This window comes from Amblyomma maculatum, chromosome 4, assembly GCF_055883805.1.
Source record: "Amblyomma maculatum isolate TAMU_Amacu chromosome 4, ASM5588380v1, whole genome shotgun sequence".
Lineage (NCBI taxonomy): Eukaryota > Metazoa > Arthropoda > Arachnida > Ixodida > Ixodidae > Amblyomma > Amblyomma maculatum.
Genome location: NC_139347.1, coordinates 96,275,291 through 96,301,199, shown reverse-complemented (window position 1 = coordinate 96,301,199; position 25,909 = coordinate 96,275,291). Strand labels below are relative to the sequence as shown.

Sequence of the window (25,909 nt, the reverse complement as noted above, 5' to 3'; positions counted from 1 at the left end):
ACACCGCAGTATAACGTTCTACGGCACGTTTCTAAGGCAACACCGCATTCACTAGAGGCGCTTTTGTACCGCTTTCAAGCATCGAACTCGTGGCTGAGTGGTAGCGTCTCCGTCTCATACTCCGGAGACCCTGGTTCGATTCCCACCTAGCCCATCTTAGAAGTTGCTTTTTATTTATGAAGTGCATGCCGGGATTTATCGCTCACGGCCAACGCCGCCGACGACACCGGCTTTTCTGCGACACGAGCTCCTTAACGCTACCGCGTTAAAATCGCAGTTTACAGGCAACGACTAGACAACCTTCAATTTGCACAGCTGAGTAAAAACGTTTATTCGTCAAAGCGTACGTTCGTTCACTGTAAAAACAATTTAAGATTAAAAATCAAGGGCAAATATGTAAATTTGCTCAGTCTTCTTCAGAAGTTGTCTCTGAGGGCAGTGGCACCGTCTTCGGGTATGGACTGCCGCGGCGTGGTAACGAATGCGAAGCTCTCGAGACTCCAGCGCCGGAAGAGTCCTGAAAATGTGGAGAACACGATATTCAGTTAATTTAACAAACCTCCTCTTATCCCTACACATATTGATCATTTGGCGATTCAGTGCTATAGGGGGTATGCACATACGTCACTGTGGCGGCCATTTTGGGGTCCATATTTCGACGAAAGGCTGCAGACGTACTATAGATGCAACGGAAAAAGATTAGCACAAGTGGCCTGTGACCGAAGTAAAAAACATTACGATAATTGGAGCTATTGAGGCCGTACGCGCCGATAGCGAGAGCACCAAGCACGTTCCATTTCCTAAAAAACTTCCTAAAAGAAGGGCGGCCGGCAGAAAGCAGTCCATTCCGACGACGGCCTATCCAAAATACTGCCTCTTAAATCAAAGGTCGTGCATTCCTTATAGGCAGAATCCTGTACCGACGTGGCCAACGTGACCATTTACGTCATTGAGTTTTTTTTTTTTTTTTTTGTGCTGGGATTGACAGCAGCGGTACCTTTATCGCAGTTTTCCCCATTAAAAAGTTGTTGGGCGATGTCGCAAAGCGCGGCAGTACCTACGTCACAGGACAGCAAACGCTGAAATTCAGCAAAATATGAGACTTGGGTGGAGGGAGACTGCGATAAAAATATACCACTGCTCGCAACACCAGCCCAAAAAAGAAATGAAAAAGGAAATCGACTCGCGTGGGCACCAATATTGGTGCACGAATCTGCCGATAAGCTACGCACAAACTTTAGGTCGTGCTGATTACCTACCCGCCACCCCCCCTTTTGAAAATGGAATGTGCCTGGCACTCTCGCTATCGGCAAGCACGGCAATAATAGTGCCACATATCGCAAGTTTTCTGCTCCAGTCACAAGTCATGTTATGCCAATTGTTTTTCTATTGCAGCTGTACCTAACCGGCTTACCTTAATAGAATGATGCGATTGTAACGACGAAGATACGCTTTGCCCAACGAAATGGCGCTCATGACATCATCTTAATACGTCTTAGACAGCTTTACCAGGCAAGATATACCACGTACTGAGATAGAGCACAAGATTAAGACTAAGAAATCACGGTCAGCTCGTGCTTGCGTCAATCGGCTGAAGCAGCAGCCTCTTCCGTCAAAACTCTGGGCGCAAGGCTCGTTTGGAAGCCATCGTTTCGTGAGCTTGTCACTCCATTTTAGGGTGCGAGAAAAAAAGAAGCACGTGAAAAGTACAAAAAATTACGCTAGTAACGAATGAAATAACGAAACTCTAAATCCATTCGTGGTTGCTATAGCAGTCATATAGTCATCATCATCATCATCATCAGCCTGACTATACCCACTGCAGGGCGAAGGCCTCTCCCATATTTCTCCACTTAACCCGGTTCTGTGCTAGCTGCATCCACTTGACCCCTGCGAACTTCTTAACCTCATCCGCCCACCTAACTTTCTGCCGCCCGCTGCTACGCTTTCCTTCCCTTGGAATCCAGTTTGTTACCCTAAGCGACCATCGGTTATCCTGTCTTCGTACTACATGTCCTGCCCATTTCGTCTTCTTAATTTCCACTAGAATGTCGGTAACCTGAGTTATTTCTCTGACCCACTCTGCACGCTCCCTATCTCTTAATGTTACTCCTACCATTTTTCGGTCCATAGCCCTCTGGGTTGTCCTCAACTTAAGTAGAACTCTCTTGGTTAGTCTCCACGTTTCAGCCCCATGGGTGAGTACAGGCAAGATGCAAGATGCATGCCATATAGTGGAATGGCGGAAAAGAAATCATGAAATTAATTCAATGCGCTGCGAGCCAACCAAAACCAATGTAGTAAGGCAAGTCTTTGCCAAAGCCCTCACCCTCTGCTTCAACTTCCGCATTGCCACGTAGTGCCTTGTCCCACCGGCAGCTTTCTTCGACGCTGGCAGTGCCGTTCCATGGGGCGGCGTACACAGTTCTTCTCGAGATGGCGAAGGATTCTTCACTGGGGATGGCCTATCATTACCTAGTCGGAGAGTGTTCCCTATATCTTGGAAAGCGGAACGTCCGGCTTCCAAACTGGGCCGTCCTCTGGAAGACCTGCGAGTCTCTGGCAGCGGCTTCTGTTCCTTCAACTGCCGTTGGAAGCGCTCCTTCTGGGACCTCGTGCATGGAGGCGAATACAGCACGTCCAGGTGGTTAGCGATCGCCGTCACTTCTGCTGTCTCAAGCTTACCCGCCTTTTTAGTTCTGGAAGTTGTAATTTTCCGCCCCGAGGATGCTGGCGCCATGCCTGCTACGCTTTGGACTCTCACATTCTTCTTCATGGCTGATGTTGCGCTCTGCAATCAAGGATTCTTCAGTGTGCAGAAAAAGAGCTCTCATGGGGCTTCTCTGGTCTCTGGGACTGCACCAATATGGAGGACAGGAATATTTGCACGAATATATAAGCACACGCAGCGCCGCTAGGTGTCGGCTAATTTTTCTTTTCTTTTCTTCTTTTTCTTTTTTTTTTTTTGCTTTTGACACACTTCGTTGAACAAGGAAGTTCGGTGCCTGCATACTTAACGGTGACATTGCAAGACCGCACACAGATTTCTTTCTTTATTTTCTGCAAGAAGCAGGAAGGATTGGCAAATTATCGATTAGCTCATGCGCAGAGGAGCCTTGTTTTGCGAAGGAAACAACATGCAGCAGCCTGAACACGCGCTGGAAATCTGTCGTGATGTGTTATTAAGCTCATGCTTGATACTAAACCTTCACTTAGGTGCTCCGTCTCGACAATTGAAACAAAGGAGCTCCGGACATAAATGCCCTCATAACGTTGACACGCGTATATAGATTAAACAATCACTTTGCAACAGAATTTAACTTTTTAGGCATGCTACACTGATTCCCTACATAGCCGCAGTGCTGATTTCAACGGGACCCGTCTGCCGCATACATTATGAAATGCTGTGGACCAGATGTAGTGAAACTGCAAATTGCACACCCATTGTACAGCATTTCCATAACATATTTCTTTGCATTTCTTTGTCGAAAAAAAGAGACTAAATTGGGGACACTGTAAAGTTCGCGTGAAAGACGTTTCACCAAACCTGATCAGTAATCAAGCACAAATGAATGAGTGGAAGCATTGTGCGTTTTTAAGAATGGCTATATAGGTGCGCGCCTTGAAAAAGTGCACACACTATTCTCTTTTTAGAGCAAACAACTTCGCACATGCGGTAAGGAATAGTTTGCAGAATGCGTCTTCCTTTTTCACCAAAATATAAGAACTATAAAATGAGGCCGTAAATTTCGAAATTTTCGAGCATTGGGATGTCATCGCCCGAGTTTTCGCCAATCGTCCGTGCAAAGGGCTCACCTTTCTTTACGGAGAACAACGTTAGCTGAAAATTTTGTTGTAATCAAACCATTTTCATCAAAGGAGAGTGAAAGGTTGTCTGAAAGTAGGCGGCGCTGCGTGTGTGATACAAAAGCTCGTGCCATTCGACGCACCACTCCGCCCAAGTAGCGGCCTTCGGCGGAAGCTTATCGCGTATTCTCACGCGCTACTGAGCCTGCGATCATCGCCCTCTTACAGCAATGAAGAAAGCCGCCGGCGACCAGCGCAAGGCGACCACAGCACCAGCAGCAGCAGCAGGGAAGAGCAAGCCCTCTGCTAAGAACAGCAAGGTGGCGGCAGAGACAAGCAAGCCCCTTCCAAACACCACCAAGCCGCGGAAGGACGCTACCGGAGCAGGCGAGAAGGAGGGCGACCCCTACTCGCCGCCATGCACTAGGTCCCAGAAGGATCGATTTGAAAAGCGAATGGGGGATGCGGGGTCGTTGACAGAAAACAGCAGGTCTTCAAAACAGAAGCCGCACGACGACTCGGTCCGGCCCGCTTTAAAGGACGTGGGTAACGCCCATCCAGCGAACGGCGCTGGCTCGGCCGCATCCACGAAGGTGCCCACGCTTCCGCAAGACCAACTGCGGCCGGACTTGGACTCTACAACATCCGGGAAGAAGAAAGGTATACCGTACCAGACCGTGCAATACCTGAACCCGTTGCCAGGCGTGGCCGTTAACCAGTTCGTCCTCTTGCTCGTGGAGTGCGCGTACCAAGTATGGCTGGCACGCTGCGCGGCCGCATACAACAGCAGAGTTCCGGGCCTCCATGAAGTAATTGCAAAAATACGGAAAGAGGTCTGGTTCTGCCTGCAGCGGGAACGTCGCATTCTTGGCGAGCAGAGGTTCTCGAAGGTTTGGTGCGGACCGTCTGTGATTTTTTCGGTTAAGGGTGGAACACTCTCTGTGTCATTATGATTTTCTCACAGGGATTGGTTGTCCTTAGTGACACTTGTGCTGTCATGAAGGTTCGCCTCGTTGGCTCGATGCCACGATGGCGCTGCAGGCCGTCTTTGCGTTTGATGACACTCACTCCTGTGAGGGCATCACGCGGCGGCCCCCTTGTCCGGGTAGGACCCTCACCTCGAACTAAAAAACTCTCCCAGACCCCACTTGGCCCTGGGGGGGACTTTGCCGGAGGTGTTGAATGGATGATGATGGGCTGATGAGTTATGTGTGACTCTGGGGCACGGCACCTCCGGGTGCCAATCCCCCTCCCCATCTGACAACGGCAAAGAAAGGTATCGCTCCGCCCAAGGGCCCTAAGGCACCGAATGTGGTAAGTGCTTCCATCTAGTGCAAACTATTACGAGTCTATGCCTTAACTTTTGCATTTGGAGAGGCAATATTTGCAAATGCCGATATTTAATTTATTATTGTGACGTAATTTTCGTAGTATGTGTGCGGTATTTCACCGCTTACATTTCACAAGCTCCTTGCGTCCCCCAACTTCCAGCGAAGGACCGATGGTTGGGGTTCTGACTAGTCTGTAATGCATCTTAACAATTATTTCATGATCAATGCAGACAGTGGCTAATGTAAGCCTCAGCAAATCTATTGCAAATAAATTGTTTGCTAGACTGGTTGTAAGAACAAAAAAAAGAACATCTTGATAATGGTTGTAAAGCCTATACGCTCGGCTACGAACAGGTGAATAGCGCTTCTGGGCAAGATAGAGCAAGAAGGGACGAAAAGGAAGCAGCGCAGGTTTCAGCTTCAAAAGTTTCCTCTCTGTAGCTTGACATATTATCGGATCAGCCTATCAGGTACACGAGGATCCAGCGTGCGTACCACTAGTATGGGCTCACACCCTCTTTCAAAAGAACAAGCCTGCAGCGTTGTTCTAACCGAATTGCACGTTCTCTCTCTCCTGCAGGGCCCATCCAAAGTCGGCACCAAAGAAAAGAGGAAGTGAATGTTCTTTGGCCTTGTGATCTGCTACTCAAAATTCGCCTAACCGTCCTCCGGCACAGTCATCGCTGTCGGCGAGAGGAGACAGGCGGTACTCACCCATCCGATTTTAGTTTTGGCTTTTAAGTGGGACACGCCATGCAGATCGTTGTATGGTGAATAAACTTTTTTTAGTGCTGCAAACATCGGCAAGTTGCCAGTATAATTTTTTTCTGCGACACATACCACGATGTGTCTTGGCAGTGGTGGTCTAAAATTGTCAACTATTTTGCAGCTGTCGGCCTCCTTCTCGCCCCGTTCCCATTCCTCACACGCACATAGAGGGCAGCACACTGACGAAAATACAGCCTGTAGGTCTACTTTGACCTGAGCATCAACACAGCACCACGTGGCTTGACTCATGCCATCGGCTCACAGGTACACGATGATCCAGCGTGCGTACCACTAGCACGGGATACGCGTAAAAGCTTTCAGAGCTCTGCAGAGATCTACATTGCGAAAATGCGAAATTTTGTGGGTTAGCTGCTCTTCAGTAGCCCCTATTACAAGAGAATGAGTGAGCAGCTCAACACTATCGATGAGCTGGTGCAGCAGCGCCGTGCTGCTCTACAGTGTCATAACTCTGCACGTTTCAACGTCATGACTAAACACTAGTCATGGCCATGACTTTCATTGACTTGCACAAGTCAATGAAGTCCATAGTTATGCACATTGAATCTATCTGATTCATGACAAGTGACTATGACTCATGACTCACAAGACATGATTAGCATGACACTCGTATATCCCTTGTCATTACATACACATTCATGACTGCCAGTCTCATCTGAATGCGACGTCATATCAGACGTTACATTTTGCTTTCACTATTTGCTTCCACGTTCTGAGGACACGTTTTTGCAAACATAGCCAAGTAAGGCTTTCACCTTAAGCCATGCGCAGCCGTACCACGGAGAAAATCTTTCTTTATGGCCGTAAAAGCCGCACTGTAATGCAGATAGTACGCGCCAAACGGGCTGGGAACTCGAATCGGGTAAAAAGACAAAAGTGCTGCTCACAGATGACGTAAGCTTGACGAGCTTGGAAATGGGACAGTGATGGTGCTATCAGGCAATGCGTTCAAGACCGGATAAGCGCGTACCGGGTCTGTGCTGTTTAGAACATTGGAGCCATTCTGTGAATTAACCGCTTGCTTGACTCGTCTGTTAGTGGCTCCCCTATTGAGATGCGAGTAGGCCCGCGTTCCACTGAAATGTTTTCCCCATGCCGAAAAAACATTTCATAATCCACGCCAGTGACGTGTCAAGTAGACCTTGTTTCACCAAGGCTATAAGGTCATGCAAACATCCTGAGCTCTATTTGTAACTCTATCGATGACCATCTTATTCATTAAAAATCGGTCTGCAAGACTCGTTCACCCTGGCTAAAAAGCACTGTTTAGTTAGATGGATCCGCAAATATTTTTAGCACTGAAATGACAAAAGGCACAAGAGACCAAAGAAAAGATCTAACAGGGAAAGGTGCAACACTCACTAGCACTAGTTTATTTTTTATTCACACATGGTTAATAAGAACACAAAACTGCTAAACACTAAAGAAGAGCACTCACAAAATTGAAAGGAAATGATACAGCATTCCGCTATGTTGCATGTAATATAAAAATCTGACGCGCCGTAGTGTTTTAGTGGAAATGGCGCATGAGGCCGCGCTGCATCTAAGGTCGGCGGAGTCGATTCCATTTCACTCACATGCGAGCTCTGGTGAGTTAAACCTCGAAGCTTTGTATGTGGATCCATGCACTAAACTGACACCCCTATTCTCGTGTAGCACTCGTTGACTTCTAGCAAAGTAGTGTGCTCATAATTTTATGCAAACGCTTTTGCGAGTCATGTAGCTTCGGACATCCTTAACAGAACTATCACGTTCAATGCGTATACCTCAGTGCTTACTTCGTACGGACACTTTGCTTCCCGAGCAAAACTGTCTATAAGGCGAGTCGCCCTAATACTGAGTCATGAAGAAAAGTGTCATGAAGCAAATTTTTATTGAGAATAAATTTTGTAATTATTGGCTGCGTCTATGTAGAGCAGTGTGCTCTGAACTCGAAGTTCGACAAAACACTGGATTTTGTAGGACCATTATCACCGTGGTCTTCAAACAGTCCTAGGCGCACTTTGGAATGCTAAATTGCGATGAGGCGAAAGCCTCTATTGCGAGGTGGTCCAAGGCCCTCTACTACGTCACCTGGTTCTTTCCTTTTGTAGTGAGAGCTACACTGGCCGTACAAGTCGCGTTTTTGCCATGGCGGTGGTCGAGTGTAGAACCACTCGATAATTTTCTGAGTACCGCAATTCTTTTCCCCGCGACGCACCGCCACCGATTGGTCCGCATGGGTCCCATGGTGCCCCGAGGCCCGCTTTCGTCACCAAGCTCCCAAACAGTCACAGCGTGGACGCCTGTCGCCGCAGTGCACGTTCGGAGATTATTATTATTATTTAACAATACTGCCGCTCTCAACCGAGAGCCTAGCAGACGGGCAAAAACATACATGTTATGTTACAACCATACAATATAAAAGAAATGAAAGAATTCTAAACAGTTCCAATAAATGCGGACAACAAGGTGTACAATTTTTGGGTAAAACAACCGAACAATACTCGCAACAGTATGGCAGCATTTCATAAAAAACAAACAAACAAAATAAAAAGATAACAATAGTCGGTGTACCCCATATTAATCCTACGAATTGTTAGTAACGTGTAAAGGGAACCGGGAATAAAAGTAAGAAGCATTAATGGTCTCTTGTGATTAACTCTAGTTGGGTTACGAACTGCGACAATGAATTTGTGTTTTTTAGAGATGAGCTTAGCTGATTCCATTCTCTCGCTGTATTTCGCGTCTGGTTTTTGTTGCTTGGGTTTTTTTCTTCTTGTAAGTTCTTAGCAGAAGAATGCCGGGCTACAGAGCTTTCAGCTGCAGCAGCTGCACGAGTCCGGAAAGACTTTTAAGGCGAAAGCCTTCCTAGGCTAGCTCGTCTAGCGAAAACGTGTGCGTCGCATCCATGCGCTAATGTGCCACCCACAAATAGCGGACGTGTGAGGAGGGAGATTAAGGAGAAAAACAATTGATAGTGATGGTAATGAACAAAAGGTATAGACATCGATATAGTTAATGACTAACGCTAATGAATAATGATAATTAAAAATGACTTGTAATCACACGTTGTCAAAATACGACTTCTAATGACCGCAACTGAATGAAAATGAGTAAAAATGCTAGCGATGAGTGGTTATGACTACAATGACTATCATGACTCATAATGACTGTAAATGACTACAAATCGACCACTATGTTAAACGATTACTTGTAAATTGACGAGACCTGGCTGGAAACGAGTAAAATTATTTGCTGTAAGTGGTAATCACGACACTGAGTAGGTATGACTCATAATGACAAATATGTCATTCGACGACTTTAAATGATCGGAACTAATTGCAAATGAGTAAAATGACTAGGCATGACTTATCATGACTGCTAATGACTACGAAACGATTAATATCACAAACGATGACTTGTAATCCCCGTAACTGATTAGAAATTAGAAAAAATGTTAGCTATGAGTGGTAATGACTGTGTGACTAGGGATGACTCATCATGACCAAAACGTTAAACGGTGACATGAATGGCAACTAACTGGAAACGAGTAAACCTTAGCGACGAAAGATAATGATTGCAATGACTAGTCATCGCGACTACGAAGCGACGAAGATGTCAATTGACGACTTTGGCTGCAGTGACTGGAAACCAGTAAAACTTAGCGATGAGTGATGATGATTACAATGACTAGGCATGACTCATCATGAGTACGAAGCAACCAGCACGTCAAACGACGACTTTAATGACCGCAGCTGACTGGAAACGAGTAACAATGCTTAGCGATGAGTGATATGATGATTAATAATAATGATTTTGATTGCGGCAACAAATATGTTTAACAAGCAAGCCCGACTGAGCTTGCGTCAAAGTGTGTCCGCGCATATGTGCGGTGATTTACAGTTGGCATCTGCATCGCCATAGAGAATCACTCAATGTGATCATTTACGGTGGTAATCGAGGAAGGGAAGAAAGTGCGAGTGATCACAATACCCCGAAAATCACGACAGAAGCAAGGTGTCCAATTAATCGATGGGCTCTTTGGCAGGATTGGAATGATCCGCATGCAGACCGCCGCTCAGCCTTCCAGATTTGCAAGCTTACCGTTTACAGTTCGCGAATTCTACTGTTCCTAAAGTAATTGCGGTGCTCGGATTCCAGGCATTACACAAGCAAATGTCCATGCTACTTTAAAATGTCCTCTGCGTTTGACTTGAAAACAGCCGCGCCAGAAACGCGCCTCGAGCTTCTTGAAGCTTCATGCCCGGGCCGGTCATGGTTGCCAGCACGCAATGAGACCGACGGTACTCTGAAAATTACCGAGTGACTCTGGCCGAGTGTTGGTGGTGGTAAGAACATTTATTAGCTATACAAGGGCCAGAGGTATGTTTGGATCAGCCCATAAGGGACCGGTCCTTACAAGCACTATAGTGGAGGTTCCTAGTTTGGGACCCCAGTAGCGGTTGCCGCCGCCCGGGCGCGCCCGACTAAGGCTTGTTGGGTCTGTAATACATGGCAGCCGAGCAGGATCGCCTCCCAGTCCTCCGGGTTGGGTTGGGGACGGGGGAATAGCCGGGTTGGAGGGACAGGCCCACACCATGTGATAGATGTCAGAAAACACCACTCCACAGTGTGGGAAGCTGCCACTAAAGGAGGGGTCAAAATGTTTTAGTGCTGCCGGGCACAGCAATGTATTGGTGAAAAGGCGGAGAAGGAGCCGCTCATCCGCCTTTTTGAGGTCTTTACATGGGCTGGGGTAAAGGCGATGACAGTTCTGATAATACGTCGTTATATCTTTGAATGTGTAGACGTGATTAAAATCGGGTTCCTGATCGGGTGAGAGGAGAGAACAGCCCGGTGAGAGAGCGCGCGGGCGGCTGCGTCTGCTGCCTCGTTTCCTGCCAAACACTGATGAGCAGGGGCCCATATAAGGTAACGGAGTGCGGGGTCCGTATCCCGTATGCAATTTGAGTAAATTTGATAGGCTAGGAAGGGAGTCCAGCCTTGTGTGACGTTCCCACAGGCTCCTCGCGAGTCGGTATTATGTATTTTGAATCTGAGTGCGAGGACGCGAGAGGATCGCCACCTCTTCTGCGTGTGTCGTATACTGTGGGCTCTGAAGGTGAGCCCGTTGCCCGTTTTGCTGTTGTGAACTACAGCAGCCGTGTACCTATCCCCCGTGGTGAGGGCCGGAGGCGTCGACGTAGTATACACACGTTTTGTTGCCATAATGTCGGGCTAGGGGTTCCGCTCGTGCCAGGTGCCGACCATTATGATCTTCGTGTGACGTATTGGCTGGAAGAGGTCGCACACAAAGGGCGCGTCTCCACAGTTCCGGGATGCGAAACCTGTCTTTCATGAGAGTGGTGTGTTCGATACGGAGTCGAGCAAGAAGGCGGCGACCGGACTCCGTTTGCTATAATCGCGTGTACTGGTTTGTAAGGTGCGCCTACTGGAGCTCCCAGAAAGTATATCACCACCCCAAGGGCCATAAGACGGCTGTTTTGAAGTAGTGATGGGGAGGTCCAGGGCACGCTTAATAATTTTGCGAAGGATGACCTCAAGGGCACCCTTCTCTTGTTTCAGTAGGTGGAGTTAAGGTGTCGAACGGAGAATCCGACTGGCCACGAAGGCGTTTGCCAGCTGCAAGGCATCCTTACTTCGTAACCCCCCGCGTTTGTTTGAAACCCGGCAGACCATGCGGTCCACCTGGTCCCCCACCTTACGTAGTTTTGCCAATGTATTGCCTGACCGTCTTTGTTTGTGGATGTAGAGTCCGAGTACCCGCATCTCGCCAGCTTCGTGTATGGGACCACTGTCTAAAGAGTGGTTTGAGTTGTCACTTTGGCGAGGTGATCGCACCGCTCCTACATTACTACATCAGTGGTGTAGTACTAGTTATTAATGGCTAAAGTAGGTCACGAGACTACGATATGTCACGCCATCAGAAGCAGACGAAAGCGCGGACGGTCATTTCAGTGTCGTCATTCTACTCTCGCTCGAATGCAGGGCGGTTCCATAGCGGTAGGCGTCCGACTCACTCGAATTGATTCTCCTTTCTGTCAGCGGCCGACCAAATTCCGTCAGTGCTCGTACATTTCTGCGTTGTTTTCTGGTCCCAGTCTATATCCCATCTCCTATTCTTAACTTATGCTCCAACAACTGCGGCAGTGACTGTCCTCTCCTGACATCGTCTTTTATTTCGTGCAGGGCACCACCATTGCTGGTATAGCAGGAATGAAGACGTAACCAGCGAGAGTCCCGGCGTAGTCAACGTCACCACAACGAGGATTTGTGGTGACGTTGTGTTGTTGTGTGTTGTGGTGTTGTTGTGGTGACCACAACAACAACGAGGATTTGAATTTCTTCAGCAACTCGCTGGAGACAGGATGTCAAAACTTGAAGTCATGCAAGGAGTTCGCAGTGCGTAGATATATTTTTTATTTCACTCTATAGTTTTCTCTGGTGGTTCACCACGGGGCCCCACCGATGCGCGAGAGAACATGATGCGTTCGAAATGCGCGGGCGTCGCCTTGAAACACAAATAACCTCGCACTACAACAGCGCGACCCTTTGCCCATTATTTCGCATAATCAGGAGCCGTCCAGTAGTGAGGTTAATTATTCGCGAGGTTAAATTTACGTACTTTGCTGCAATGTTTTGACCTAGCGCGGTGGCGAGTCAATCAACGTGATTGCTGGCTTGGGGGGGGGGGGGGGGGGGTGATCAAGAATTATCCAACGTGACGAGAACAAATGTTGAGGGAAACTTCCGTGGGATTGCTCTTTTGAAGTTTTCGTGGTGTAAATGCGTTTACGTTTGATAGAACTCTCTCTCTCAGCATCTTCTGACGTGGCAATATTTGTGTTCCATGCACCCTTAGAACAGCTGCTCGTGGTTTATGATTTTTCTTGCGATTCGCGCTTAACCTAAACGAGGAGACGAGTAGATATTTAAAGGCATTTCCTTAAAAAGTAGCATCCTTTCGATGCTTTTTGTTACCTATGTTGACTTGAACCTTTGCAACAGTGATACGTATACCGTGCGCACATTTATTTGTTTTCGCGGCTTCACGGCGGGTCTCGGTTACTTCGGCTCGCGCTATGGTGGCGAATTTCGCTTACTCATCGACGTGTTTTTCAGCGCAATCGCAGATTTAAAATTCAATTTGCCATGCCACTATTGTGGCGTATTGGAGCAGCGATGTGTCTTGTTCAAGGATAAATGGTATGTTTGATATGGGGAAATAGTTGCACTTTTGTCCTCTATTACTCGTTTCTACTCGCGCACTGGACGATAAATTTTATCCTCCCGTGTTTGCGTTGCCTTGTTGCGAATTTGCTGCTTTTTTCATGTTCATTGAACGAAACCTTTATAGGCCGCTTTTAGTTTCGGTTTTGAGGTCGTTTCTTTTTGCCTTTATATATTTTTACCACATATATGTGTTGTTGGATCAGTAATTTTTAAGTCTATTCCGCACCACTGATCACACCTTCACACCCAATGGGGAGATATGCTCTTTACATCCTAGGACTTGCCCTCAGCGGAACCTTGTTTTCATCATATTGTTTCCTTTCTTGCTCCTCCTAGGTTTACGTTAGCATATTTAGCTTCGCTGCCTTCAAATCTTTGTGATTTGCCGCGTCTTCGAAATGCAGCGGCATTACAGGGAAGGCGCTCACGACAGCAATGGACATATACGTTGAGTGAGCGGTTCCCGCGGACGTCGTCGGATGCCCGCGGACCTGACGTGTCACTATCGTAGTCCTGCCTCCTCCCTCCTACATTTTCGACGGGCGGCATGGTGGTTCAGTGGTGAGAGCGTTCAGCTACTGAGTCGGAGTTTCCGGGTCCGACCCCGCCCACTTTTCGATGGAGGCGAAGCGCGAGAGGAACTCGTGTGCTGCGCGATGTCAGTGCATGTTGAAGGCTTCGGGTGGTCTAATTATTCCGCAGCGCTCCTGGGACTGCGACATTTTTCTTTCAGTCCATTCCTTACACCAAGACACGGTTCAAGTATCCAACATGAAGTGAAACGCTTACTGCACCTTACATTGACTAAAAATCAATTGCAGAGCTGAAAGCACTGCCTGCCGTACTCTTTACAACGAAAGGATAAGGTTCCTAAAAAGACAAGATGTTGGGGTGTCCTCTTTGATCTAGTTTCTATGCCATGCACGGTGAGAATTTGTCCGCCTTATTGCTCATGGCAAACCCTGCAACTTCCTTAAAACATGTTACTTTTCTTTACCGGGCGATCATCCTGTTTTATGCCATAATTTTTCCGATTGTATTTCCACCCATTTATAGTGGTCTAAATACTTTTTCAACATTCACAGCATCTCATGACTATTTGTCATTTCACATAGTAACAATCCAGTGTATCTCTGGCGCTATTTGGCCCCAGGTGCCCTTGCGCCAATAAACTCTACTAATCGCGATCTAGTTTCTATTCCTCTAAGCGCAGTTTAGGGTATTTTTTCTCTCGACCACCTACATCGTAACGCCATGAATGAAAGAGCGGAGCTAAACTTGACCGTGTCGACTACGGCTATCTTTGTGCAATTATTCTTCGGAGGCGAAAAGGACGAAGTAGCACATGCCACGAGTAGTTGGGCGTGACCGCGTGCGCGCGACCCCGCCCTTCGTATCTGACGCCACAGCACGAGTTCAACACTGACTCGCTGCCCCATTGGCCCTTCCCGGGTTCTTGACCATCCGGGGCCGAGACTATAGGCGCGAGGCACGCTCCGTCTAGCTCGCTTCAGGAGCTCGTTCATCTGCCGGACGGTCGCCGCGACTTGCTGCTGGGGCGCCCTGTGCTTCCACTCAAGTGCCCAGAGGAGATCCCCTTCATTGTTGCAAATCTGGGCTCCTACAAACGTGCCTTGTCCCAGATGGAGACCATCCCGTTAGCGCGGCCGCGGGAGAGGTGAGCGCACTTCACAGCCCAATTTATTTTTTTCGCGAATCACTAGCAGTCAGCCCATCCCATGACAGCGTAGTCTGCGATGACGTCTGCCATGTATTGGGCCACTGCGTTCGGTAGACACAGCAAATATATGACGATTCAGCACTTCACCCCGCGTGCAGTGTGATGCCTCTTGATGCTGCTGCTCTCAGAGAAAAATTATTTCGTCATGGCTTTTTCCGACCCTGATGCTTTTCCATGAGCTTTGATCAGAGGTCCTAAAATTTATCTATCTTTGTGAGCCAGCTAGGCCTAACGCTAGGCTTTGCAACTGGCTTGCCATGCGGCACCTCCGAGACTACAGGTTGCCGAACAGTACGACACGACTCGTAAGTCATGCTGAAACGACGAGTCCATGCCCCTTTTTCGTTGAAAGTCCTGTGGCGATGCGTGAATTGAGTAACAAGTATCGTTGCCTGCGCAGTACTACTGAGCGGTTGTCTTTCGGATCTTGGTGACGCGCATTATTCTTTCTGCGGAGGGTCTTAATCATCGAATGGTTAGGCTACCAGTGTTTTCGACGTCGCGGGAACGTTTCAATTGCGCTGGCGGAATACTAAGACTCGTTTGTGAAGTGAGTTGTTTTGTCCAGCCATGTGTCGCAGAACTTCCTACATAGCTTACACACTGGTACGTCTTATGAACGTCAGCGATGCATTCCTTTTTTTTCAGGAGGACCTAACGGACATACACAGGTCTCCCCCTCTGCGCTCGCTTTCAATGGCGCCTCGCAAAGTTCATTCGCGCAAGCCATGCAGCAGCTCGTGGTGGTTACAGCGGCGCCTCCCCAACTACATTCCTCCACTGTCACCGCAGTCGCCAACGTCACCACCGTTACCGCCGTCATCACAAGAAGCGGGGGCGCCAACCAGGGTAACGGGGCGCGCTTCGTGGCTCCCACCGAGCGCTCGCCTACCAACTCGCCGTCGCCTACGGCCACGCCCAAGCGTGCCCGCAACGACATTGACAACATAAAGTCGCAGAACGACGAGCTGAAGCTCCAGGTGAGCGACGTCTGCTGCGGCTGCGCGCACTTGGACCACCCTCCCCCGACCTCCATGTAGCATAACCATTGGCAACAAACTCCAATTTTAGACCGATAGTATATGCTGCCGATGCCTTCTGGGGTGAAGGCTCGGTGTTATATATAGGTCGTAAGTTAGCTGCCGAAAGGTGTAGATATCTGAGGTGCAAGGTACATTGCACGTGCCAGGATATAGGCGCTTTGGGGAACGCCCCACTTGTGGTCATAAGGCTTAAGTACAGTGCTACGGGAAAGGGTTACATAGGCACTGCCTAGCAAACTGCGCTTTCCATGCGGCGCTGATAGTGTTGTAGGTGCCCAGCTAGCTGACGCAAGGTCTCGCATGGCGAAATTGGCAGGCGCCGTAGAAAAGCAGTGGTTGCATCTGAAGTCTGCTTGCTCCTCTTACTCGACTGGGTAGACTCGGCAAACTTCATCGGGCTGTCTATACCTACAGACGGAGCCGACATCTCAATACTATGTGTTTGCCTGTGCCACTGAGGTCATCAGCAGGTGTGATACGGTCGATTGAGCACTCGAGGACTTTTCGATGGATTCCGTGATAGACGATAAGCCCCATGGCTAAGTATCCATGCATCAAATCGCCAGCTGAATCGTGAACGCTAGTATTTTGAGCGCAAACGTACCTACATGAGCAGAGCATTCTTTTCAATTTGCGTGAACTCGCTTTCCTGAGATCCTTTAGAAAGCGTTATGATCAATGGGAAGCGACAATGTAGTGGTGGAGCTGGATTCTGACACTGCCGCGCTTGTGGGTCTCGGCGTAGAAAGACGAACAACGACGAGGCGCTTCATCCTGACGTCCTTGTTCTTATGCTTCATCTTTGTGCGCTCAGATCCGCAATCATGGAATCAAACCAACTAGTCCAACAGCAAGTACAGCTTGACTGCCGCGATCTGTTCCCGTGCTGTCTGCAGGAAATTGAGCGGACCCTGCCGTCTCACTTTCCAAGCCGACCTGCTCAGGGCAGACTGGGCCGGCCGATCCAGTTGACTGCCAACCATTTCAGCGTGGATATCCCTACCGGAAACGTGTACCACTACGACGTGGAGATCTGCTCCGAAACACGCAAGGAGGCCAAAGTTCCAGAGCAGCGCAAGTACCGCTGCATCAGCACCAAGATAAACCGCCTGGTCATTGAGATGCTTGTCAAGAAGTACCGGCTCGACCTCAGCGGCTGCTTACCTGCTTTCGACGGCCGCAAGAACCTATACACAAGGCGGGAACTGAAGTTCCGCGAGCGTACCTTCACGGTTGATTTCGAAGAAGACCAACGGATTCAGAAGTTCTTTGTCAAGATCCAGTACGCGGCCACCGTAAATCTGGACACCCTGCACGCCGTCTTCGCTAACAGCGTTAACCAGGTTCCCCAGGAGGTTCTCCAGGCCGTGGACATCGTTCTGCGGCACGGACCTTCAATCAAACTGACGCCTGTTGGACGATCCTTCTTCAAGGCTCCTCCGCCAGACAACACCCTCGGAGGTGGCCGCGAAGTCTGGTTCGGCTACTACACGAGCGTACGGCCAGCTCAGTGGAAGCCCATGCTCAATGTTGACATGTCGGCCACTGCTTTCTACGAGCCTCTGCCCGTTATCAACTTCATGTGCAAGCTGTTCAGCGAGAGCCGGCGTGAGATGTCGCCTGAAGACTTCAGGGATCTGCGCGACTTCCAGAACGTACGCCTCGACAAGGAGCTGAAGGGCCTGCGTGTCAAGGTTACACACCTTCCCTACCCGCGCAAGTACAAGGTGGTGCGCGTCACAAAGGAACCGGCGAAGAAGCTCTTCTTCAGCATGGAAGACGGCTCCCGCTGCTCTGTGGCTGAATATTTTCAGAGTCGCTACGGCCGCCTCGTGTACCCCAACCTACCTTGCATCCAGACCGGCAGCGCAACCCATCCAGTCTACCTCCCGCTGGAGGTCTGCAAGATTGTCGAAGGACAGCACTGCAAGAAGAAACTTGACGAGAACCAGACGTCAGAGATGATCAGGCGTACTGCGCAGCCTCCGGCCAAGCGTTTTAACGAGATCCGCCAGTCGGTGCGGGACTTGGTGAGCAACAGCGATCCGTACCTGCGCGAGTTTGGCATTAAGATCAACACCGAGCCGACTCAGCTGAAGGGCCGCGTGCTCGACCCTCCGTCCCTTGTCTTCGAGAACAACTCCGTCGCCAAACCCCGCGATGGAACCTGGGACCTGTGCGGCCGCCACTTCTACAAGCCGGCCATGCTTACCCGCTGGACGCTGCTTTGCCTAAGCCGCTACGCGCAGAGAGACAGCTTGGATAACTTTGTCAAAATGCTCATCCGCGTCGGCCACGAGCTTGGCATGCGTGTCGAACAGCCGCTGGACGTGACCATGACTGACGCGAACCGCAAGCCCATGCGGAGCATTCTGCTCGAAGAACAGCGCAAGGCTGCTAACCTGGAGATGGTCATCATCGTGCTCACCAAGACTTCAAACTACGCTGAGATCAAGCAGGTGGCCGAGACCGAGATCGGGTTGCGCACCCAGTGCGTGATGGACAACAACGTGATCAAGAAGTGCAACGCTGCGCTCATCACCAACCTGTGCCAGAAGATCAACGCCAAGCTTGGCGGCACCAACAACGGCCTATTGACCCAGGAGAAGCCGGCTATCTTCCAGAAGCCGGTGATCATCATCGGCGCGGACGTGACTCATCCGGCACCCGGAGACAAGCTGAGGCCCTCGATCGCGGCTTGCGTCGGCAGCCTCGACTCCATCCCGTCCAAGTTTCACGCCTCCATTCGCGTGCAGATGGAGGATTCCGCCGCCACTTCGCGCTTGGAAATCATCAAGGACCTCAAGGACATGATGAAAGACACGATGAGGGCATTCTACCGAGCCACAAGGCACAAGCCGGAGCGCATCATCTTCTACCGGGATGGTGTGAGCGAGGGGCAGTTCTTGGAGGTCCGCAACCGCGAGGTGAGTCTGAAAAGTGAAATCATTTCGCCGAATATTGTACCGGTATTTCTGTGGCCCGAACTCACCGGTAGTTCGGGCGGCATCTTATCGGCTCGTTGGTTCATCGAACATGTCTACTGAGGTAGCTGATGGTTCTTAAATTAGATACCACTCCTCCTCTCTGATGCTTGCGCCAGGTAAGCGCCATCCGACTGGCCTGCCAGGAGCTGTCCCCAAATGAGACGTACGAGCCGGCACTGACGTTCATCGTGGTCCAAAAGCGCCACCACACACGTTTCATGCCTGTCAGCGACCGGGACGGAGTGGGCAAGTGCCGCAATGTGCCTCCCGGCACCACCGTCGACTCCGTGGTGACGCACCCGCTAGACTTTGACTTCTACCTCTGCAGCCACTTCGGCATTCAGGTGGGAATGCCACTAGTCGATATTTGCTTGTGGCTGTGTAGAGGCTGATGGGATCGCTGAAAGTAATGTTATTCCAAACAAACATTTGTCACTTCGGCATTCAGGTAGGTGATGTCGCGATAATGAAATACAATTATTATTTGTAGATGTACAATAGGGAGATGATAATCGGGTAGCTGAACGGTCCAACGTATAGAAAAACCAGCTGGGATCGCTCTGAACCTGTGGGTTTGTGGAATTCTGTCGCCTAGCACAATGCAGTGCAAACATGAACTGGTGGGCTAGTTGGTCAGAGCTTCAGACGATGCAGCGTAACTGCACGAGGCCAAAAAACTTAGTTGTCGGTTCAACGCTGTGTTTGTACCCTCCTCTCGACAAGCCTCGTGCCGCTATGCTGAAAACCCTGAAAGGATGCATTGGCCAAGGGATACCTTAAAACGGAGCTCAGAGTGTGCGTTGGATTTTGGCGCCAAAAAAAAAAAAAAATACACCGTGTTTAAAACTGAAGGGGGCGATCGCAGACGCCGCGGCACACTAGGGGGTAGTCATAGAAATACCGCACATAGAAATTCACGAAATCGTTTAATTTTAATGCCGGCTTTTGTTTTCACAGGGCGCGCACAATTTTCTTTGCCGTAGAACAACAATAAATGTCCTAGGAGAGATTGTGAACATTTGTTTACCGGCAGTGTGTTTTTTTTTACCGGCAGTGCAACATATACGGGCACGAGTCTAGAGCGCGACCCATGCATGGAGAAATACGCCTAAGCAGAACTTCCCGAACACCAGTGCAGGTAGCCGATTGTTAAATGCTGACGAGTGCTTTGAAGAAATGTTTGACAATGTATTCTACGTCGTTCCGAACCCTGTTTTCAATAACGCGACTATAAATGGTTGTGAAGCCAGATGTACTCCGAAACCGTCTCCATTTCCGCCGAGTGTTTACCCGAATTGCGCAAGCTTCTCCTGCCTGACACGCTTCCGGTTGCATTAAAATCCCTCAGTAATGCTTTCATTCAAATTATATAGCAAAGTCAGAACTGCATTAAAAGAACCTGCAAACTCATGGCAAGGAAACAAAAGTGCTGCGCACTGCAGCAGACCGCGGCGCTGACAATGCTCGATTCGAGGGCCGATGGCTACGGCGTCCATGAACGCAACCTTTCCAGGTGGGTTTGGGCCGTCTACTGCTGCTGCGCGCGGTTACTTTGTCTATGACTTGAAGAGTGCCACAATCCTTACCACCAACAGATTTCGCCCCGGCTTCCGAAATCTCCATCGTCAGCTTATCCTAATTTTCAAAGCAAACTGCGTCGTTAAGGTGTGTTCGGTTCCAGACTTGTCCAATATTGCAGACCGTGTTCTCTTATCCTGTCGTTGATACATCTAGCTCCCCGTCTGGCCAATCTATTTTTGTCACAGAACAGGGGAATCTGATATACTATCCCTTATTACATTCTGAATCTCTCATTCGGCGCGCTGTTTTAAAACTTAATTTATTCCCTTTCGCTCGCGCACACACACTTTTACCATTGTCGGGAGCCCTAGGAATAATTTGAATGCCTTGCTTTTTACCAGTTTGTGGGCAAAACCATGGAGGTAGGGCGCCAGATATCTTTTATTCCTCTGCATCAATTGTCCATTATATATCCTTTTTCGCTATATTGTGTCGCATTTTTCCTTAGAGCACACGCTATCTTTAAATTACCCACCACCTTTGCCGGTTCTCTTGGAGAGCGGATGATTACCTTCTTTTCATTACATGTGTTTTCATGGGGTGCACTCCCGACTCGTAACCCCTATGCGTTTCTAAATCTTCTCAGAACGCCGTGCCTTTATAATTACTTTCACAATATGTTCTGGGATGTTCATGGTTACTACCCCGAGTGAGATTACTGGCGCAATGTGAAGTGAGAAAACGGCATTGAAAAATTGTGGTTCCATGTATTCCAATGTGAGCTAAGCCTTTCACTAGTAGGGTCTGCCTCGTGGCAGCAGCACTACTGTATTCCGATGACGTCAAAGGTCACATATCGCGCATTTTTTTTTTCTTGAGGGAGGGGGGGGGGGGGGGGAGGCTTCGTTGCGAAACCGCCATTGAAGCTACCCTGCTGAGAGCGATGTGTTTAAAAAGGGGCTCATTGGGCCGAAATAACTTCAGAGGAAGCAACGTTAGGAGTTTGTACTATTGCATGAGTCTTAGGCGTTGTGATGCGACATGACCTGACATGAGACATGATATGACTCGGATTGATCGCGCTTTTCCTATCGCCTGACCAAGGCTGTTTTTGGGGTCGCAGGGTACGAGCAAGCCTTCGCACTACTCCGTCGTCTGGGACGATTCCAACTTCACGGCAGACGACCTGGAGAAGCTGAGCTATTACCTGTGCCACACATACGCCCGCTGCTCACGAAGCGTGAGCATACCGGCGCCTGTGTACTATGCTCACCTGGCCGCGTACCGCGCCAAGAACCACGTGATGAGTAAGATTGACCTGTCCAGTGCGAGCAGTGACTCGTCCGGCGGCAGCGGGGACTCGGTGACCACAAGACAGTACGTAGAAGCCGTCAAGGTGCTCGACTCCCTCCAGACAGCCATGTACTTCGTCTGAGGAGGACCACTGCCATGTGAGAGAAATCCTCTGTTCGCTAAACATTCCTGACGCCACCTTATATGTTTTCGTGCGGCATGGTTTTTTAACGCATGGGACGTCAGGCGTAGTAGTGCAGGGCCCTGGAATAACTTTCGACTATTTGGGGAAGATGTGGGAAGGGGGTTCTGCCTAGCGTCTGCCGCGGACAGGATTTCATCCTGGGTGCGGGTACTCGGCAGTCTACCGTCGAATGCAATGGGGTCATTTGCATATCAGCTGTAGAAGGAGCAATCATTAAAGGGCGTGATAAGAGCCAACGACTCGACATGAGGATGGTTGACACAGCTGTAGAAGAAGCAGTCATTACAGGGCGTGATAAGAGCCAACGACTGGGCATGAGGATGGTGGACACAGGAGGTACGGTGTGAATTGGCCGATTGCGCCCACTGGCGATTCTACCTTTTGCCATAAAATATAATGCAACCGCCGGTATTTTCGGCGATGTTCCCAAAATTCCTGGAAATAAGGCCATGTGCTCGGTGGAGCATTGAATTTCGTTCGGCTCCCATTTCGAATCAGCTTTGCTATTATGGTAGCAAGGCAATAATCACTTGGTCGTCATTCATTATTGCGCTTTAAAAGAAAACAACCGGTGAAACAACAGAACGTTGGTGCGCAACGCTGGTGTCGTTCCCTGTGCGGTACAATAATAAAAATGCAATAATAAATGACAATGAAAGCTATCGATTAGCCCAATTGTAAACCAAAGCACTCGAGCTCACCTTTCGGCGTATGGCGCGACGGATCTGTAAACGTTGAGCGTGAAAGCGTTAGACACCCGCTTACTCTATTATTCCTCATTCGAGTACATGAACTTTGATACTCGCATAGTCTTTTATTCCCGTCTCTTGCTATACACCCACACACATAACCCTTCACACAGTCCCATAGGATAGCACATTATCTCATACATACATAAATCCCCGCTTAACTAGGCCAGTCGAATATGTTATTTGGTTAAACCCTGGATTCCCAGGGTCGTGGAAGGCTGCAGATTCCGATGTTGCCCTTTCATCTCAATGCTTGAATTGACAGCTACTAACTATTCTGCCATATCACGTGGCCTCTCAACGTCAAACAGCACGACGGCCATTCATTGTGCTCTTGGAAAGCTAAGCTGCCGCGGGAAGTATAAGCAAGCACTGTGTTATACCACGAGTTAAGATGCCTTGACAAAAGCCATTGCGGGTGGACCGTATAATATGTATAAGACTTAATGTAGGATAAACTGAAACAAAGGCTCGCGAAACTCAAGCCTCAAGCTGTGAAACTTTTCTCGCCGGTAATTCGTTGAAGTAGCTCAAGTGCCCTCTAGGCATCCTGCTGTCACAATGCGATCAGCGGAATAACTCGTGAAGTTCAATTTTCGTTTCACTAATTGCCTTGGTTACACCTGCTTTTTTCCAGGTCTGCGGCAGCAGGGCAGACTTGTCGCACCTTTTTTTTTTCTTTTTGTACAGCGACAGTCCAGGGAACTTGGCGCCATTTGTTGTTTTTGAATAAAGTGTGTTTTCCTCTTCGCACTTCTGCAAAATTCCTTTTGAGAGCGGAATGCTATTAAGGCCTTCTGTACACTTTTTTTTTTTCTATGGCTGCAGTTACATGTGTGAGACACTAAACTCTGCATGGGAAAGGCGTCGGAGGTAGTTAACTAATTAATACTAGATACACCGTGCATGAGTCGACACCGTATATGTTTTGTGCATGGTTGATGGTTATCTGCAGCCTAATGTAAACTGTGATGGGTGTTTCTGGAGCACACAATCATTGAATTCCTCCTGTAGGTACTTGTATATTAATATATGCAACTGACAACCGAAAAGGCGACCAGGCTGCATGTATGGATTGAACCACTCTCTTCGGCACACCGAGTTCACTACTAGGGGCCAGTACAAAACTAGTGTGCAATTGTAGAGAACCAAATCGGGCGCGTCTCCTTTTTGGAACCGGAAAATTGGGCAATACGGAGAGGAACGCACCACAATTGAGGGCCAGCTAAGTGAGAAAGGCACCAAAAGGGAGGCAGCCAGGAGACTTCTGGGTGATGGTCGAATATTTACCGGAATCACCCAAGGTGGAGTAGATTTGTAGTAAAGGAGTTATTACTTGCTGACAACCCCCTAAGCTCAACCATACTGCTGCAAAGAAACGCTATACAGCTTTCTCAGCAACTTCGTAGCTAAAGGAAAATTCGGTTCGGGGGTGCAGCGGGAGCGCCGCAACGATAGGGCGCAGTATGGGGAACCTGCAACATGTGATTGCAATAACTTCTGTTGCTACCCCTTCTTTAACTTGCGTTCGGAGGGCTGTGCTTTTTTATCGCGAAAAAAATGTACATATACCTCAATGTAGGCTTAGTCACGGCATTCCTATCCTGTCCATGGTCCGGACAGCAAGTTTATATATTAGCGAGGCATAAATGCATTCAATACGTTTGGTTCCCAGAAAAATTTTCCATAATTTCATATTCGCCCGTATTACCGACTGACGTATTAACATGTCCCGACTGTACCTGCAAAACTAATGATAAATTGCTTTTTTAACTACAATGTTTCTGTGCAGGCTGCAGGGCCCTAAGATTCCCATCGTAGCCCTAAGGTTGCGCTTCGGTGGATTACTCCCCGTTTTAAAAAAACCAAGGAAGAAATAACGCGAATCTCATTGAAGCCTAAGGTAATAGGGATGCTCTTCAATGGCTTGAGACCATGGAGTCTATGACGGATTCCTGCTCATAAATGTAGAAGGTTTTCTTGTTTTCAATGCTGGCTAGGTGACTAAATGTTATTTTATTCGTGACTTTCCCATACCTTCTCTCTCTCTCTCTATATATATATATATATATATATATATATATATATATATATATATTTGCTATCGTGTCTTCGGCGCAAGAATTGAACCCTATGTCCTCTTTTCAAGCACCAGCCTACTCCTTGTGACCTCCACTCTAAATTGCAAAGAAGCAGCCACCAATGAGCAAGGGGGGCTTGACTGTACTACTGCCTATAAATACGGGTAATGATATAGATCCGGCGTGTACGGGCTACGTGTGACAGCCTTCGATCTAAAAGAACTGGACCAGTCAAATGAGATGTAACCCGACATTGAATTTCCACTAACACAGCGAACAGTTACGTCCAGCCTCCGGAGGTAAACCATGGCTGTCTATTCACGTTTCGGACAAACAGCCGAACGAACGTTGCTGCATCGCCTCTTGTGAGTGTAATATGGACAGCGTTGTTGTATTGTGAGCCGATCGAGCAGCATCACCAGCGAAGTTGTTGCCAACAAGGGCATTATGATCTTTGTTTCCTTTTCTACCTTTGTTACCCTCTCCCCGTGGCGTAATTCCATCTCCTCAACGGTAGGGTCCGGCAACTTCTTTCTGTTTGCCTCTGAGCGGGTTAAACGGTGATTATTGCTAATAGGTGTCTCTGAAAGCAACCTAAAGGTACATACACTCAGTGAAGGCAGGAAATGATTACCGTGAAGGTAATTGATTAGTGTGACCATTGTCATGCCATCACCTCGTGGCTCTATGCACGGCTGGTTTTGCGGCTATTCATAAAAACACTACATATTGCAAAATAAAAGGGGAACACTCCCCATGCCTTTCTGTTCTTTCTCTATCTCTCTATCTCCACTGACACAACGTGGCAGCATAGCGGGATTTGAATGAATCATTTGCATATCAGCCATTCAATTTATTTTCATCAATTTCTTCGAAACGTGTCGGTACATATGGCCGCACATACAGCAGGTGCCAGGGTTAGAGATTGAAAAATTGAACCCAAAAGTAGGCAAAATAAAAATGTCAAGCGTGCATGTAGCCTCCCACGAGTTGCCAGTGCGTAAACATGCCACTTTTTGAGAGAAGCCCACCTGAATTAGAAGTCACCGGCAACACCTAACTTAGTTGGACAACTGTTTTTTGGTCACTTCACTTGGAAGTTAGCACTTAGTTGGCCTAAGCCAAATTA

At 48.6% G+C, this 25,909-nt stretch overlaps 3 protein-coding genes across 3 annotated transcripts; 2 read left to right on the top strand and 1 right to left on the bottom strand.

Moving 5' to 3' along the window:
- Positions 1-314: 314 nt before the first annotated feature.
- LOC146191712 (uncharacterized) lies at positions 315-2,893 on the bottom strand. The gene is made up of 2 exons (XM_084599979.1): positions 2,330-2,893; positions 315-517 (listed from the first exon to the last, which is right to left on the bottom strand). The coding sequence occupies exons 1-2, from the start codon at positions 2,774-2,776 to the stop codon at positions 407-409; spliced, it is 558 nt and encodes a 185-aa protein (XP_084456105.1). The 5' UTR covers positions 2,777-2,893; the 3' UTR covers positions 315-406.
- Positions 2,894-3,934: 1,041 nt separating this feature from the next.
- LOC146191711 (uncharacterized) lies at positions 3,935-5,937 on the top strand. Its single transcript, XM_084602225.1, has 3 exons — positions 3,935-4,467; positions 5,084-5,121; positions 5,719-5,937. The coding sequence occupies exons 1-3, from the start codon at positions 4,038-4,040 to the stop codon at positions 5,755-5,757; spliced, it is 507 nt and encodes a 168-aa protein (XP_084458351.1). The 5' UTR covers positions 3,935-4,037; the 3' UTR covers positions 5,758-5,937.
- An 8,142-nt stretch (positions 5,938-14,079) lies between these two features.
- LOC146191710 (protein argonaute-2-like) lies at positions 14,080-21,956 on the top strand. The gene is made up of 5 exons (XM_084600366.1): positions 14,080-14,086; positions 15,550-15,881; positions 16,841-18,871; positions 19,048-19,275; positions 21,576-21,956. Exons 1-5 carry the CDS (start codon positions 14,080-14,082, stop codon positions 21,885-21,887), a joined length of 2,910 nt encoding a protein of 969 aa, XP_084456492.1. The 3' UTR covers positions 21,888-21,956.
- The last annotated feature ends 3,953 nt before the right edge of the window (positions 21,957-25,909 follow it).

Bases quoted from the DNA above. Each gene is read 5' to 3' on its own strand.
- LOC146191712 (XM_084599979.1), bottom strand. From the start codon at position 2,776: ATGAAGAAGAATGTGAGAGTCCAAAGCGTAGCAGGCATGGCGCCAGCA. The intron at 518-2,329 runs GTGAGGGCTTTG...CCACATTTTCAG, and splicing joins TGCGGAAGTTGAAGCAGAGG to GACTCTTCCGGCGCTGGAGT.
- LOC146191711 (XM_084602225.1), top strand. From the start codon at position 4,038: ATGAAGAAAGCCGCCGGCGACCAGCGCAAGGCGACCACAGCACCAGCA. The intron at 4,468-5,083 runs GTATACCGTACC...CGGCAAAGAAAG, and splicing joins AACATCCGGGAAGAAGAAAG to GTATCGCTCCGCCCAAGGGC. The intron at 5,122-5,718 runs GTAAGTGCTTCC...TCTCTCCTGCAG, and splicing joins GCCCTAAGGCACCGAATGTG to GGCCCATCCAAAGTCGGCAC.
- LOC146191710 (XM_084600366.1), top strand. The intron at 15,882-16,840 runs GTGAGCGACGTC...TGCTGTCTGCAG, and splicing joins ACGACGAGCTGAAGCTCCAG to GAAATTGAGCGGACCCTGCC. The intron at 18,872-19,047 runs GTGAGTCTGAAA...TGCTTGCGCCAG, and splicing joins TGGAGGTCCGCAACCGCGAG to GTAAGCGCCATCCGACTGGC.